Here is a 16,798-nt window from a genome sequence, read left to right as displayed (position 1 = left end):
CAAAAAGCAGCACAGACGTCACAAAAAGCAGTTTTAAAGAATGTCTATGAAAATTGTAAATAGTGAATAATCTCACAAACTTAATCTACAAAAGTCAACTTGTGTAAATTCGGAACGTGTTGCTGATTCTTATTATATAAGCTGTGCTTTAGTTATGCCGCTCAAATATGCACTGACTTTGAAAAAGTGAAAGCAAAGAGCAGTTCTATGCACGGTCACAGTGTGTACCCAGGCTGCATTTACACTAACAGTGACTGAAAAAATTCTAATTATACCCAACAATGCCTCCTATTAGTTATGTTCATATGCAATAACATTTTAAGTTACTGCCAATGTTCACAAGCTGTATGATGACCATATTTGGTAAAAGTCATAATAATCAGTGTTAGCGCTGAGCACAAGCCTTAACCATCCCAATTTGTGTCCCACAGAATATGTAAACGAATTGTGTATGAACATGCTTCATAGGAGATAGTGTTTGTTAAACCTTGGGAAAAATCCTGTTTTTTGCTTAAGTTAGCTAATGGCCAATTCAGCTACTTTCTTTGTGATTAAAGAAGGCAACAGCAGGTAGTTTTTCAATTGGCAGGTTTAAACTTTGGCCTGATATAATTAAAAAAAACACACAAGTGACGTTCCTTAAACAAAACGTGTTTGATATCAAATCAATCCATCTGTTTAGACTGTGATAAACATCTTTACACAGATTCTTTCTGCAGGTGTAAATCCAGCCTTGAGGACATTCAAGCAAAATCACATCCTTCAATGGAATAAGCTTCATTTGTTTGTTTGAAATGTATTTTTAAAAACTTACCAAGTCTTGTGTGAAACTAGTTATAGACTCAGGTGCTACTTCAAATATCAAGACACAATCCAAAAGTTATTTTAAGGTAGTGAGTATAATTGCTGTGTACTACGGAAGCCCTGAGGGCAAGTGGGAAAAAGTTCTGGTGATCCATTTGTAAGTCTGAAATAAATAGTTGCTTCTTCTGTTTATGATGTAAGAACAGGTGGAAAAAGTTTTTGCCAGGATTTTTGTAATATATGATTTTGTAAAATTTTGTGTGTTAGCAAGTTATGTAAGATTATATGCAGCTTGTGTAAAGTGTGCTTGGAGACATTCAAAATTAACTTAACACTTAAGTTTTAAGTAACCTAACCCTAACCCTTAAAACACAGGAGGAAAAATACTTTAGATCAGACTTAATCAACAGAATTTTTTTTCTCATTTGCCTCTCAGGGTTTGTGTACCTGTTAACTCTGGATTGTAATGAAACATCAACATTTTCAAAGCTGCAATATTTAAATTCTTTAGTTTGAAACAGCAGAGATGTATTGTATTTGTATTTCTAGCGTCCATTTTGTCATTATGACATGGCAGTTGAGTGACTTGTGTTGTGCTTTTACCTGATCTAATGTCGCTCCAGTTACAGTACAGATCAGACGTAGGATTCCTCTGCAAACAGAAGTTGGTCAAAATCTGGCTCAGCTGAGGGATCGCTGCATCTCTTCAGCCACTCCCTGTGACTCTCCACCAGAGCGAGCGCCACCTGCTGGCTGCTCTGGGGGTTACTGCGTGGGTGTGAGGAGAAGTAGTCCCTCACTGCTTTGGTGGCGTAGGGGAGAGGCAGAAACGGGCCTCCGCTGTCTCTCCCTTTGAATCCACCTCGGACACCTTCAGTCCCGGGTCGCTGGGCAGCCTCGCCCGGGTGAGGGTGGACGCTCGGTCCACGAGCTGCCGTCCAGGCTCTGACCCCCGGCGCTGATAGAGCCGGTGTTACGCTCCTCCTCTACAGAGTGAGACTTGTGTCGTTGAACAGGGACAGAGCCTGGTGCACTCTGCTTTGTAAAACAGAGACGGTGACGCTGCTCAGCTCGTTCGCCTCGCTCTCTGCTGCTCGCCTCTGGTTGGTGACGTCAGCTGTAGGACTGGCGTGGCTGTCGCTGGCGGGCTGGCCTTTGGCGGGGAGTCTGGGGAATGAACCCAGGAGGATTTGGGCAGCTGGAGGCTCCCTGTAGAGCGGTGGTGAGAGGGGGGGCTGGATGAGTCCTGTTTAAGACGCTGGGCTTTTGGGCTCGTGGCCAGGCCTTCCCTTCGCGTGGCCCCCTCCTCCTGAATCTTTAGTGCTCTGGACACTTTGGGCTTTTGTTGGCCTGCTGGAGATGAGTTTTCCTCCTCCTCCAGCTTTCCCAAGTGTGAGCAGCTTTCAGTGGGTCCTCCCTGTTTGGTGGACATAAATACAGTTGTCATGACTAATTGATCAATCAATAGCTTCAGCTCTGATTGTGCAATTCAAATAATTCAACCCTACATCAGTTTTAATTGATTAAGATTAAGTTACTGTTTACTCACCCCCAGTCTTGTCCTCTTCTTCTTTGTCCAAGTTGTCTTGTTGGGTTAGTGACAGTCTCCGGTCTTTTCCTCAGCCATGAGTTTGGGTGGAGGCCCCTGCAGGCTTTTAAAGTCCCCAGTTGAGTGGTTCTTTTGGGTGGGGAGTCTTTTGGACTAGTCCCAGCTCTGAAGATCCACTGGAAGTCAGAGCAGAGGTGATGGTGAAGGGTGTAGATGGGACAGAGGTGGAAAGTGGATCCAGACGGCAGGTGTGTCTTGGTTGGGTGAAGCCCCCGCCTGATCGCCCTGGTGTGGTCACTGCTGGGGGAGTCCAGGGAGTCCAGGAGGAGCATGTTGTGCAGGGGAGGTGGGGGTAGAGGAAAGGCTGGAGGAGCTGGCTTCCAGAGCTGCTGACCTCCACCACGCAGGTTTAACCCAGACTCGCCTCCACCTCTCTTGACCTGACCTCTGGAGTGTGTGTGAAGGAGTGTGTGGCTGCCAGCTTCCTGGAAAGCTCTTCCTCACCATCCTCACCATCAGCGCCCCCTGAAACACATGGCTGAAACTTGGTCACATACGCTATAGCCGGCTCCGAGCGCCGCCTCGGTCTGTGTCGACCCTCCAAGGACAGGGAGTCCAGGGTGGAGAGGTGTCCACAGTTGGTGTGTCCTGGCTGGGCCTGGTGAAGTCTGGGTTCTGTCTCCTGCCTCTGGTTCTCACAAGTGGCCGTGACCTCAGACCATTGCAGCCCGTCAGTCTGGGTGGGTGTACATCAGGGTCTGTGTCTTGGTCGTAGTCGCTAAATGTGAGGATGGAGTCCAGGCTGCCCTGCAGTGGTTTGGACTGTAGTTGCTTTCTGCTGGCAGAGGCTTGGTGATCCACCACTGCTGTTGTCCAACTCGTTCTCCAGACTGTCGTAGGAAGAGTCGGTCAGAGGTACATCCACGAGTCTGAGGAGAGAAGACGGCCAGTAATACAGTGTAGAGAATTTTCTACAATCTTTGGCTTTTCAGAGATAAAGATGGTTTAAAGAAACCATGAAATAAAATGACATCCAAGTTCTAATCCATTCATTTGTCACTTGTGTAGTTGTTTCTTGTTTATGCCAAACAAAATTTTAAAGGTTAGGGTTTGAAGTTTTAGCCATCATAGCTAACCCTAACCCTTTTCTTCACTTTTTACAAATAACACGCTTTACATAAAAGGAATAGATTCTTAATCCATACTGCTACGTTTTCGTGTTTCATTCATTTCCATAACATAAGAAAAGTAATTATTACTTGGTGTTACAGTCTGCTCTAACACAGCATTACAGTTCAGTGATATTATAATAATGGTTATCAAAGTCAATGAATAACACTGTAGCTATGCCCAGTGTTAACCAGAGATATCACACTGTCACGTTTCCATTGTTTCTGTACCTGATCCCGTCTCGTCAGTGTTGAGTCTTGTTGGCGGCCCTCCAAACAGAGAGGATGGATCCTCCCCTAGAATCTGCTGACAGTGTTCGATCATAAACTTCACCAGCTCACAAACCTGCAGCAGACGAGAAGATAAGAGAAAGACTGATGACAGTGTAACAACTGTTAGCGTTTCTCAACATCTACAACTTTTCAAGGCTTGTTAATCTTTATGTCTAATTTCCCATCTCTGCTTCCAACATTCACAGCGCATCATTTCTGATCAGCTACTTGTTACAATGCTTCAGACTGAGTGAACAAACTCTTTCAGGACAGCATGTCTGGAGTTTGCTACATTCCCATCCACATTTCAAAAAGTCAAACTTCTATAATTAGACCTTTCAGCCTTTTCTACAAAGCTGATTGAGACATTCCTATGAGAAAAGCTTGATGTAGTTTAGAGGTGACACAATGCACTGATTAACAGGAATTAACAAGCACAATGATCCTAAAAATAACATTCAGTTTACAGGTTAGGAAGCTCACTGTGTGTCTTTTTCTAACAATTCATTTTAAGGGTTAGGGTTAGAGTCCTGATCTCAGGCCAGCAGAGATGGCAGGTTCAGGAGGTGAAGTGAGTTTGCGTCACTATTGTTTCTTGGGATGACAACTCTCTTTCTGACTAAGCTGTGAGATGGCTTAGACAGATTTATTTGATTGTGTTGTGGGTCTGGGTCAAATTCCACAGTGTATTACTGATATTCAACCCAAAATCTTTGCTGGCCTTGTGAAAACTTCTCACCACTGGAATCCAGCTGCACCAGGCACCACGTCTTACCTTCTTAGTTCCTTCTCCCTCCACCTCAGGGCTACGAGGCGCTCCGGGCGGCCAAAGCATGCTGGGAGCAATGCACACTGATAAGTTGAAACTGGTCATTTGGTTCTCGTGTTCGTTTCCCTGGATACCGTGCAGCATGGCCAGCAGGTAGCGTAGCAGCAGGGCGTTTCCTTTGGGCAGGCGACAGATCATCCTACAGGAAGACAGGTCAGGGGTAAAGGAGAGCAATGAATTCTGGGAAGCCTTTCAGTAGTTAAGAAAATAGCGTAAGAAATCTCATCAAACGATACTAATGGCACAGATGATGTGTATGTTACCTCTGTATGTCCTGCACCTGCTCGTCCTCCTCCTCCTCTTCCTCAAGAACATCCATCCATTCTTCATGCAGTTCACAACACAGCAGGCTGCCAGGGATGCTGCGCAGGAAATCCTGAAAACACACACAGCAGCAAGTCACGACTGATTGTTTCTGTCGTATCATTCAGAATAAAAACTATCCTGCCAACCACTGCTGACTGCTCTGCTTCAAACCAAAAGGTTTATGTCCAGTCAACTGATGTAAGAGACTTTTATTACTCTGTATAAATGTTCACTTGCCATTAAAACTGACTGAAGTAAAACATGTACATCATTAGTACAGATGAGAAATCGTTTCTGCTGCCGTGTACTCATTCACAGGAGCTCTGTGTTATCCCCCCAGATAATAAGAGATTATAATCCAGATTACATTAATAAGCCAATCTAGGCTGCTCTGCTGTGAACAGCTTGTCCTGTTAATGTAGCAGCAGAGCATGTCACACTGAGGCTGAGTAGGATGGAAGCAGATTAATTTTGTGCTTACAGATGTGGGTCAATAAGGTAACACGCGCAGTCACATATGTACTCAAACATAACACACACTGGCATTTGCAACTAAAATGCACACACACACACACACACACACACACACATCCTCCTACCTTAAAGACTCCGGCTATGACAAAGACGTGGTCGCGCGTTAGAGGAAGTTGAAACTCCCCGGCATCCAGAGAGTCCCGCAGCTCCCTGACGGCTCGAGCTCCCGCCGGCCGGCGGAAGATCCCCCGTGTCCATGACCCTTCGTGGTACAGAAACGCCAACATGTCCTGGCGACAGAGGACAGAGAAGGTGAGGGATGGTGTTGTGTAGGTGGAGTTGAGGTCACTGCTGTGTCAGTGTGTATCTGCTCACCATGACCGGCTTTGGCAGAGCGTCCTCTACGCAGACGGAGCTGAGCGGCTGGCTGAACAGGCAGCCGCGGGCCGCACCGGCGAAGGACAGCTCATTCAGGTGAGAGGAGGAGCCTCGCCAGAAGGCCCAGGTGATGAGGGAACGCCTCCTTTTAAACGGCTTCTGAGACAAATCTGAAAAAAACATCACAGTATCCCAGAATGCATTAGAATAACCAGTCAAATGCACCGTTACAAAGTACAAAATGACTCAGCGGTGGGTCTCACCTGCAGATTCGTGCTGCTGCAGCGGCTCAGCGGGTCGGGGCTTCATGATGAACTGGCACTGCTTGTACACCTGCAGCTGCTCCACCTGCATGGCCTTCTGTCTGTCTGCAGGTGGTGCAGCAGCAGCAGCGTCCCTGCCTCCAGCGCCGCTTCCCTGAGACGCTGTGTGTCTCACATGGCTCATCTGAATACTGAAGGGAAACTCATGACCTGAGACAGAGAAGAGAAGATAGTATCAATCCCCGGAGGCTTGATTTAGTTGCTATTTAACAACAACAACACCATATCGTCCCATCGTTTATCAGAGTGCAAGTCGACCCCTTGTTGCTGGGAGCTAGATCACACAAAACACTCTCTTTTCTGGGAGTGAATGGTACTAGTATGTCCAAAAAAACATCTGTGCTAAGAGGTTTATGCCCACGAGACAGAGCGACACAGGGGTGTGTGTGTGTGTTGAGGTGAAGAAATAGAACCACAGCTTGTTCAGGAAACAAAATCTGATACATGAGCTACAACAGGATCTGATTCTATTTTGTCAAACTAGACCCAGACCTCACTCACTGACCTATTAGAGGATAGGGGGCGTTGTCCCTCTTGGAGATGACCCACAGCTGGTAGTCTTTCACATTTCCCTGAGCAAAAACACACACACAGAAAATCACCATTAGAGGACGAGATGTCTTGAAAACCACATCAGGCTGAGCAGAGGGAAACAGTTTAGGATGCTGAGATGTGACAAAGAATAGTATTCACTTCTAGTTTTCACATGCTGCTTCTTTACACCACGTGTAACTTGTGCAACTAAGCTAAGACTACAAGGCCTCTGTGAAAACATTAACAAACGTTAACAAAAGTTAATGTTTGGGCTGGTTGGGAAGAAAAGTCACAACTAGTTGCAGCTAATATCTTTTTATTTGTCAGTCATTGTTAATTTTTTTAAATTAATCTGTTAATTGATTCTCCCAGATTTTCTTTATTACTTACTATGATGCTAAACTGCTGCAGAGCCAGTCGGATCACCTCATTGGTGGAATCTGAGTTGCTGACAGGGAGCGTCTTGGTCTAGTGAGGGGAGACAGTACACACACACACGTACAGGATCAACAGGACATCATATACTATACACTGTCAGGAAGAGAAAGCCACCACTGCAAATACACACTCCACACTTAATCTTTAGGAAAAGTGACAGAGCTTAAGTGGACTAAAGGTGTTTGTATATAAAATCTTCATAGTGGTAAAACTTACAACAGCAAAAGTATTGATTCCCTTCCCATACACTCTCAGAGGGATGGTTTTAGGTTCCTCCCTCTCCTTCTCTTCTTTTATCCGACTGCAGAGAGAGCAAAGAGGAAACACTGAGTTGTGAGATTTCCCTGACTCTCTCTCTCTCACACACACACACACACACACACACACACACACACACACACACACATACTTCATGTTGATGTGTGAAGGCAGAGTTTACCTTTTGAGGAGGGAGAGCCATTTCTCCTTCTGTTCTGCTGAGCTGAGGGAAACATAAACAAGAATCACGTGTGGGTTCAGCTGCATGTACGTGTGTGTGTGTGTGTCATAATAAAACTATTCTCTCAGCACAGAAACTGCTAATAGACTTTCATTTACTTTTAGCAGTTTATAATGGGTATCATTGGGTATTAACATATTTTAATGGGGTTTTAAAGGGTTGTGACAGATTTTAGCTTCAGGTTGAGCAGAGTAGATAACTGCTGAATGTGCCTGCAGATTTTAATAACATGGCCTTGACCTGTATTTCTCAAGTGTCACAGAATTCCTCCTAGGAATTGCACTAAAAACTTTGGAGCTACAAAGCTTCTTACTCTGACACTGAGTAAGGAGAAGAGTAGCAGAATCGTTCAGACCTGTAATGTAGAAATGATCATAATGTTAAACAATACTAACATGCAAATGCATATATTGACACAGTTTTTAATAACTGGAACTGTTTGTCTTCTTGACACCCTGAAATCCCTGACTAAAGCAATCCAGTGGAAGTAGTACTGGGAGCCAAAATCCACAGGCTGTAGCAGTCTAATGTGTATCTTGCAAAGTTAGTTTATTCAGTAAAAAATCTGCAGTGGAGAAATAGTAAAACAAAGAGGCAATTTTATACTAAAAATACTGTCATTTCAGGCTGAGGAGGCCTCGTATTAGCCTCAGCTGAGAGTTGGAATGAATTTTTACATGATTCTAATGTAAGAGTTGGCAAACCTTAGAATCAGGAAGAGACATCTCAGGGTCAGTAAGAGTTAGGGAACAATTACAGTGAAAAATGAACTCTTTCAGTGTACATATGGAGCAAATGTACTTATAATGAAGTAATTAGACTCAGTGTGTGATATAAAAAAACATGGGCTCTTCTCTTCCACTGTCCAAATGCCCTTTCAGCTGCACTTCCTTTACTATAGCAATAGTAGCAGTAGCAATAGCAAAAATGTACATATAGCACCTTTAAATATAGTTCTGCCTCCTGTAATTTTAAATAAAAATGTGAACACAGTCATACTTTGCAACACAGTCATACTTTGCAACACTATGAAGGAATCTGCTCATTACCTGAGGAGCTATACAAGCACAGTTTGATTTATTATTTATTACTGTGGAAATAGTTGGTTCTGACATTTTTCCTGCCCTTAGTCTGATTTTAACCCAGGCCTTCATACAAGTGCTTACACCTCATCCGGTCTGTTTTCTGTTAGTGTGGCATTTAAGGTCGAGTTTACAGCATCACCAACATATTTACTATTGAAACATAAACACGTTTTACAGCCTCTGACGTAAGGCAGCGCGAACAGGAACAACGTTTACAGAAACCTGATGTTTGGGTTTGACTTTTAACTTGGAATCTCATTAAAATGTCTCACCAGAATCAGTCCAACGTTAAGACCTTCTGAACACTCTGGTATCAAACAAATGCACTGAAATGGCATTACATTATACAAAGCATCATACTCATCAGACAGGCTGGATATGTTGAGTTTGTCTGTTTTTGTGAAGACCCACAGGTATTCATCTGTGTTTACACACTCTACACATTCCAAAGTGTGTGCCTATTTGTGTTTCTGCATCTTTGTGATTTACAGCAACATAAATTGTAACACTAACAACATAAGCAACATAAACAACACTGGATTGGTATTAGTGTGTGTGTGTGTGTGTGTGTGTGTTACCTAAATGTAGCGACACAGTTGCAGGTGGGCCAGCCCATGACGAAGCTCCTCTCTGGGTTCGTGCTTCCCTCACACACCTCATCCATGCAGCCCGCCGTCCACATCTCACAAACGCATATCCGGGCTTTCTGCTTAAAGTGGTTGGCTGACCTGGGAACGCGGACCAGCACCATCAACCACACACACTCTAATTTTAACCTTAGACCTAGGCATTAACCTAATTCATTGGTGAAGGACACAAGGAGCAGCCAAAATGCTCTTAAACTGCTCCACATCAAAATAGACACTTGTGCTTACTTGGCTTTGGCAATAACCAGGATGTCATTGAACAGGAAGAGGTGTCTGTCCTGAGTCTGCATCCCTGTCTTCAACTGAGCATGTCCGTGGAGAAGAAACGACCTGTCAGAGCCTGTGAGGAAGGACTGGACCAATGGACAGGTCTCCGGACACACAGGAACCAGGAAGCTCTCTCTGAAATACCGACACATGGGCCACACCAGGTGGACAGTACAACGGTTACTTTTAAATAAGATACACAGAATTTTAAGTCTACTACTGCAATGTGAGATTTAAGCAAGTCATTGTTTCTGCAAACACAGCATTTAATAGCCAGTAATCTGTAAAACAGCCAAAGTAAAAGACAGAAAGCACCTCTAACCACCTCTTGTGTAAGACAGTAACTTGCTTTTGCATCAGCGTGACTGAGTGGTAATGCTGAGCAGCAGCTAACTTATTGGTCCAAGCCTTTCTATCTTATAAGGAGTTGTTTTGAGGTTTACAATGTTAGTTTATCTAAAGGCATGTTTGGTGGTGATGTCTCAGTGTAAATAGAAAGACTCAGTCAGTGCCCCGTTCATTAGATTATTCACTTCAGATCTCTGTCTCCCTCAATGGAGATTGATGAGACATCAGAGTCACCCATGTACCTTTCATTATGTAATTTGTATTATGTAATTTTAAGTCATAGGTGATTAGGTTGAGAATTGAGTGCAGTGGGAGGTCAGGGCATCTGCAGGTTTCACAAAGTCAAATGTAAAGTCACTGCAAAATAGGACTTTAAATTGATGCTTTTCCCAAGCAAAATCTGAATAGGGACTTTGTAAATAAAAAAATAAATGTAAATAAAAGAGATATCACTGAAAGTGTTACTGAATATTAATTCAAAATCATTGGCTATTTTATTATTGGAATTTCAAGTTCATAGCCAGGTCACCATTTAAAGAAATTCTGGAAAATAGGTTTATTTGATTAGCCTGCAGCCAGTTAGCTTAGCTTAGCATAAAAGCTGGAGATGTGGGAGTTGTTTGTGGGATTTCAGGTCAAAATCAAACGCAAACAGAAAATGTTATTTTCCATATTCAGTGCTTAATCTGCTAATACACAGAAACATAGCTAACGTCTATGTAAAGAGTTCTCGAAGACACATGATCGCTCCCTGCTCTTTCACTCAAGACCAATTTAAACCAAATCAAAGAACAAAAATAGTAGAAAACTGATTATTTCTGAATGAGCACAACTATTAACGGTCTGGTCGGGTGCCCCACCTCTGTAGGAGCTTTTTAATGAGGTTATTTCTTCCTCACTTTCCCAGTCCATATGTTCAAAGACAGAGACTATTAATAGCTGCCTGATCCTCTGATAAGTCTGGTTACAGCAGGATTATCTATCCGAGTGGACTCAACACCTCACTCAGGGTTGTGCCTGGGGTCATGTGAGTGTGAATGTGTGTGTGTGCACATGTGTGAGCGTGTGGCCTCAGGGTTTTGTCAGTGTGGCCTGACCTCTGTGACCTCTGCGTTAGAGAACTGGATGAGGATGTTTTCACTGACCTGCTCACCTCCTGTTGAACTGTGTGATGACACTAAGCATCAACTTACACCTGCTGGTGTAAACAAAACTGAGGCGGCTTCAGCTGCAGGAAAAGTGCTGTTTCCTGCTCTACGAACCTTGTACTTAATAAGATCATTGTTACTGTCATAGTCAAAGCCAATGTACAAGTGCTTCCTTCCAGATTTAAGATTATTTGAAGTTTCACTCCTCAGTATCTGCATAATGATCATGTACAGGACTTGTTACTCTCACGCTTAACCTGTTTGGCTCAAACAAACTCTGTGCACTCTGCATTTGCCTGTTTGGTCTGGTTCTTTTAGGCTGGTGTGAAAGCTGTCACTTCAACCCTGGTAATGGACTACCAACCACAAGAAGACTGTCTGAATAGCGTTAATAGAGTTTCAGTTCCAATTGGTCTATTATTTGTATTTATTATTTGTACCAAACCTAGTGGAGGGATGCAGCATAGACTAGGGACAAACCCAGTGCATTTTGGTAGGGCGTTTTTCAACATTTTCATCAATTTCTCAGGAAATATTGTGCAGAAATGTGTAGGATTGTGTGACCTCTGCTGAGGTATCAGTGACATTCCAGTTGTGTTTGAAAAAAACAAGTGTGAACACAAAGCCAGCCAGAACTAGAACCAGTACCTCGAGAGAGTCTTGGACCTGGTGAGAGCCTTGGTGATGACCAGAGACGGGGCAGACTGACGCCGGTAACTCTGAGATTTCATCCGCTAAAAAGGACAAAAAAAAGTTCATCAAAGTCAAAGTGTTGTCCGACCACAGCATTATTAATATAGATGTAACATACACTAAATGTATCCTAGGGTTTTTTGAAAAAGTCACCTACATCTAGTACACTACACCTTCTCTACTCAAACATGTAATTACACATAAAACAGCTCTGCAAAACCAAAAAGGCTCAAATCCTGGCGCTAACTTACTCCACATCTACGTCATGTTTACACTCTCTTCATTGGTTACATAAGCATCCTAATGTTCAGTACATTCATCACAGTGCTGGGACTGACTGTGGCCTCCAAAACGACAAGAACAGCAGATTGAAACATGAGAATTTAAACAGAGGAATGTCAGAGCATGGAGATTAGCTAGGGAGACAACATTTTACAGTCTGTACTTCCTTCAGCACTTTGCAGCCTCGACCTGTCTCTGCCATGACTCTCCTGACCTTTCTCACACTTCAGCTACTCAGTGAAAGTGACTTTGCTGCATGTAGAAGATAATGGAAAGTCATGTTTTTTATAGTACATACTCATACTCCATATGTTTAAGTGTCAAAAACATCATATCTGTCACTGTTCCTGTTGTTCTGCACACCACCAGATGCTGCTTGCAGCCTTGTTGAGATCCTATTCTTCTTTGATGGATCCTATTATCCTGGTTGCCCCGTGAGGATCATTAAAGTTTCATTTAATCTAATTGTAGGAGGATTTGTGAGTGTGAAGTAAGGTGACAAACAACCATTACATAACCACAGATGTTTCACTGTATGTCTGATTAACACACTCTGTGGCATGGTCACCTAATAGTTACTGTGTTGAGCATGGGTTTTCTTGGCCAGATTATAGTAGTTACATGATCAAGCTCTTAATGTAGAGGAAGTTTAAATTCTCTGGATTTTTATCATCCAGCCTGTGGTGTAATGTGAACAAGTCTGAGTGCAGTAAAGTATCCATCTATGTTACTGCAGCAATCTACCTTGAAATGTTATAATTTATGGCAGTTTGCAAGTAACACTGTAACCACAGTGACTCCAGGAATAGCCAGAGCTCAGTTCCATCATGTTGGTAAAAACAGACAGATGGAAATAACAGAAAATAACTGTTTCCAACAGGATGACAACATGGAACATTTCATATAGTTTTCCACCTTAACTGGTACCAGCAATTTGTGTAAACATCATCCTGATTCTTACTGAATAAAAAGCTTTAACAGTGATAGAACAGCCAGTTTACAACCATGCTAGCAGCTGCGTGAGGCTGCACTGAAGCACAATGAAGCACAAGTTTACCGCTAACATCGGCATGCTAAACAGTCATCTTTACAGTTTTCACTAACTGAATTCAGCATGTTAGCACACTAACACTGGCTAATTAGCCAAAGTGGGAGCGTTCAGGGACTGCTGCAACAAACATCAGTGGGCTACTTTTTGATAGCTTTCCTATCTTGTCAACTGCAGCAAGCAAGTAGTGTCATAATAAAACTGCACTTGAACATTTTGTAAAATTAGTAAATAGTTAAAGTATAATCATTGTTGTCTAGTGTCCCATACAGCTGTGGCTGATGGGACTGTCATTAGTTTTTCTCTAGATAAGCCTCAGGGGATCACCAATCACTACAATTCATCCTGAGGGGAACATGAATTTATAGCAATCCATCAAATAGTTGTTGATATATGTGAGTCTGGACCAAAGTGGTGAACAGACCAACATCGCAGTCAATTTGTCTGCAGGCGTTTCAACACTCTCAGTCCAGACACATTAAAAGCCCCACAGTGAGAAAAGATCAATCCCCGTCCATCCTTCAACCGCCATGCACCTCCACACATTTTTGACATTTCACAATGTAATATCATTGATTTAGCTGGGTCACACAGTGGTGAAAGATTCCTTACTCTCCAGCCACAGCATTACAATGTAACCTTTCAGTCTTAAAAATAACATAATGTGTTTCTGCTGGGAAACAGGTCTATTGACCAACACCAGATTAGCTCTAATATTATTGACCCTGTCACAACACAAAGCAGATGAGGAAGAAAAACAATGGCTTTCCTATATTAAAATAATTCTTTTCCCCATATGTTGTTGTTCTTGTCAGAGCCAGCTGTTAAGCATGTGAAATGTTAAATATCGAGATCATTTTGACATCAAAACTTTTCACTGATAACTCATGTCTCTGCCTCATCTAACTCAAGTTTAGAAGAAAATCTATCTCTAAAATACATTTCAATAGGAAAGCATTGAAAACTGTAGTTCATAATGGTGCAGCGATGAAAAACAAGGCTAACACAGTCTATGCTGAAATCGACAGTCTGACACTATCTGACTCTCACTGGTGTTGAAAAGGTTGTTTTCTGGCCTGTTTCATTAACTCTCAGGGGACTTGGGTTCATTTCAGGTGGAAATGCACTGTATTTACTCATCCTGTCAAAACTTGTCACAGAGCCAGCAGGGACAGTACATACAGACATACAGATGAGACGCTGGAGCACATGAGGAATCAATCATTAATAAAACAAGGACACAGATCAGACTGTAGCCTCTGTACGTTACCATGACGTCTCACAGCCACTAAAGAGCAGACTGACTGATGAACAAATTAATCAATTAATAAAATGCTAACAGAAGGCTAACATGTAGGTTTGCATATTATTATTGTGCTAAAAAAAAACTTCATGACATTTTCATGTCTTCCTCAGACATTAATTGTACTGTCATCATGTCATATGTCAGTCACACAACAGTCTAGTTAATTACAGATGAACAACTGACCAGATTCAGTGGGAGATATGACATCCTAAATGGGCAAAGGACAGTTGAGGTGCAGCTAATGGTTATTTTCATTATTGATTTAACTGACTGGTCTTACCAACTAAATATAACAAGACCAAAAAACAGTCAATTTACAGTGATTCAGAGCAGAGACGAGCAGAAAAATTGAGTCTTAGAATTTTTTGAATTTTTGCAAATTTTTGAAAATTAAATGATTAATCAATTATCAGATTAATTGGTTAATTGATTTATTTAATGGTTTCAGCTCATTCACAGTGCAGAAACCTACAACACCAAAAACTAAACTGCTGACCTACAGGTCAGATTTTGATACTACAGGATCATATATATAAATTATTCAACAGTAACAGTAAACATGCACCTGTAGGCATGTAACTTAACATATTATATTAAAGTGGTTCACCAGTGGTGAATCACCATCGGCTGTGATTAATCAGATGCTACAGAGAGATGTGCTGGAGTCAAAGCATCAAAACTAATATGTTATAAAACCTAATTACAGTGGATACTTGACGTGTACATTTCCTGTAATATTTTTCCACACTAGTAAAGTTTAATAATCATAATAATGTAGGCAGTGCCACTTTATTTTTAACACCCTTACTTAGCTTTTATAACCAGTGCAAAAACACTTCTTAAATGATTTACATCTATAATGATGTAAGCAAATATAATTAATATTATTACATTTGTAAACCTGCTTGCAATTATATTGTAATATATTAGAAACCATTTGTTGACTGGTTTAGTTTAGTTGGTTCAAATTAAGTGCAAATAAGACAGAATAGGTTTGGGTGTTAAGGTAATTTGCTACGTTTGATATGAAGTAAATTATTGGCTATTAATCACCAATAATTAGTGCGTTATTGATGCGAGGTAAACTTTATTTTGGAGATACACTTCCTGTTGGCCGGGGTATGTGGGTCATTAGTGTGTAGTTACTTTACATCTGACTTAATCACCGGTGTTTTTAATGGTATCTCCAAACCTAAGCTTAGACGGTGCGTGTCCCGTGGTGCTGCACCTCTATGATATTCCTGTTGTCTTTGTCTGACTGTCTTAACAAGTTCAACTGTTTTAATGGAGGCAGGGTGTGATTTGGGTAAAACCCTTGAACCCTGAACTAAACGTTCACCTGATCGAACCGCGCTCATAATCGGCTCTTTCAGTTACCTCCGAGGAAAATATGACAGTTTTTATCGGTTTATCCGATAAATAAGTCTAAAGGTGAACAAAGGAGGTAAAATAACAGCATCTGAATTAGACATGTCTACTAATAAAATCGGCATACCCGTTTGTTTTCCTGCTGTCCACCGCCTCGGCCGAGGCTGTCCTCCTGCTGCTGTGGAGACATGTTGTCCATCCAGCCTGCAGACGCTCCTCCGGCTCACTGTCCGACTGTCCTCAGGTGATGCAGGGGAGAGAGAAATCCCATCAATAACCTCCGTCTCCGGGAGGTAGAGACCATCTCAACACAAGCTCGCGAGAAGTCGCTGAAAACTTTCAGTCTGCGAACAGCGACGTGAACTAAACCTGTGAGGAGGAAAAGTTCAGATGAGTAAAAAAAAAAAGAAGTCAGTAACTGCTGGTCCCACAGTAGTCCCGCTCTCCTCACCATGAATGAAAGGCTGTGCTGTAACCAAAGCACCTCCTGTCTGGATTATCAGACGCTGTGCCACTTCTTAATGCGTCTTTACGCACACAGCGGAGGCGGCGCCAACACGCTGCAAAAAATAGGTCTACCTATTTTTAACCAAACTGTTGTATTAATTTAGTAGACAATAAAATTTACCCTAAAACAACCAGCAAGAGACGTGACATCATTAGACTGTTATGGGTATCAGCTTGTTTCAATACATTTGCGGGACAGGTGTAATAACTGACACCAAACTCCACTGGAAAAAATGTCAATGATTTCACCCTGCCGTCAGTCAACAAGTTATTCTGGACTAACACATCAGTGTTGTCTATTAACAGACACAATTTCATTCCGTTACAGATATTACTCTGAAGATATTTAGGTTAATATTTCTCCTTATAGTCTGCAGATTTTCAAGTAGATATGAACATCTAAAAAAGTAGTACACTGTATACATTACAAGAAAACAAACATTACTGACAGTTCAGACAGACAGCACAGGTGGTTGACTCTCTGGGTCAAACAGATCCAAACATACTGTAAGTAACATCACCA

General features: G+C 42.2%; 1 protein-coding gene across 1 annotated transcript in view; it reads right to left on the bottom strand.

Moving 5' to 3' along the window:
- LOC108900634 (rho GTPase-activating protein 20) overlaps positions 1-16,798 on the bottom strand; it is a 38,833-nt gene that overhangs the window by 18,650 nt on the left and 3,385 nt on the right. Inside the window, 1 exon segment of the mRNA XM_051065940.1 lies at positions 15,896-16,137. Within this exon segment, the coding sequence (XP_050921897.1) occupies positions 15,896-15,967 (72 nt within the window). The 5' untranslated portion in view covers positions 15,968-16,137.

This window comes from Lates calcarifer, linkage group LG7_2 (assembly GCF_001640805.2).
Source record: "Lates calcarifer isolate ASB-BC8 linkage group LG7_2, TLL_Latcal_v3, whole genome shotgun sequence".
NCBI classification, from domain to species: domain Eukaryota; kingdom Metazoa; phylum Chordata; class Actinopteri; family Centropomidae; genus Lates; species Lates calcarifer.
This window is presented reverse-complemented; position numbering and strand designations above follow the sequence as displayed.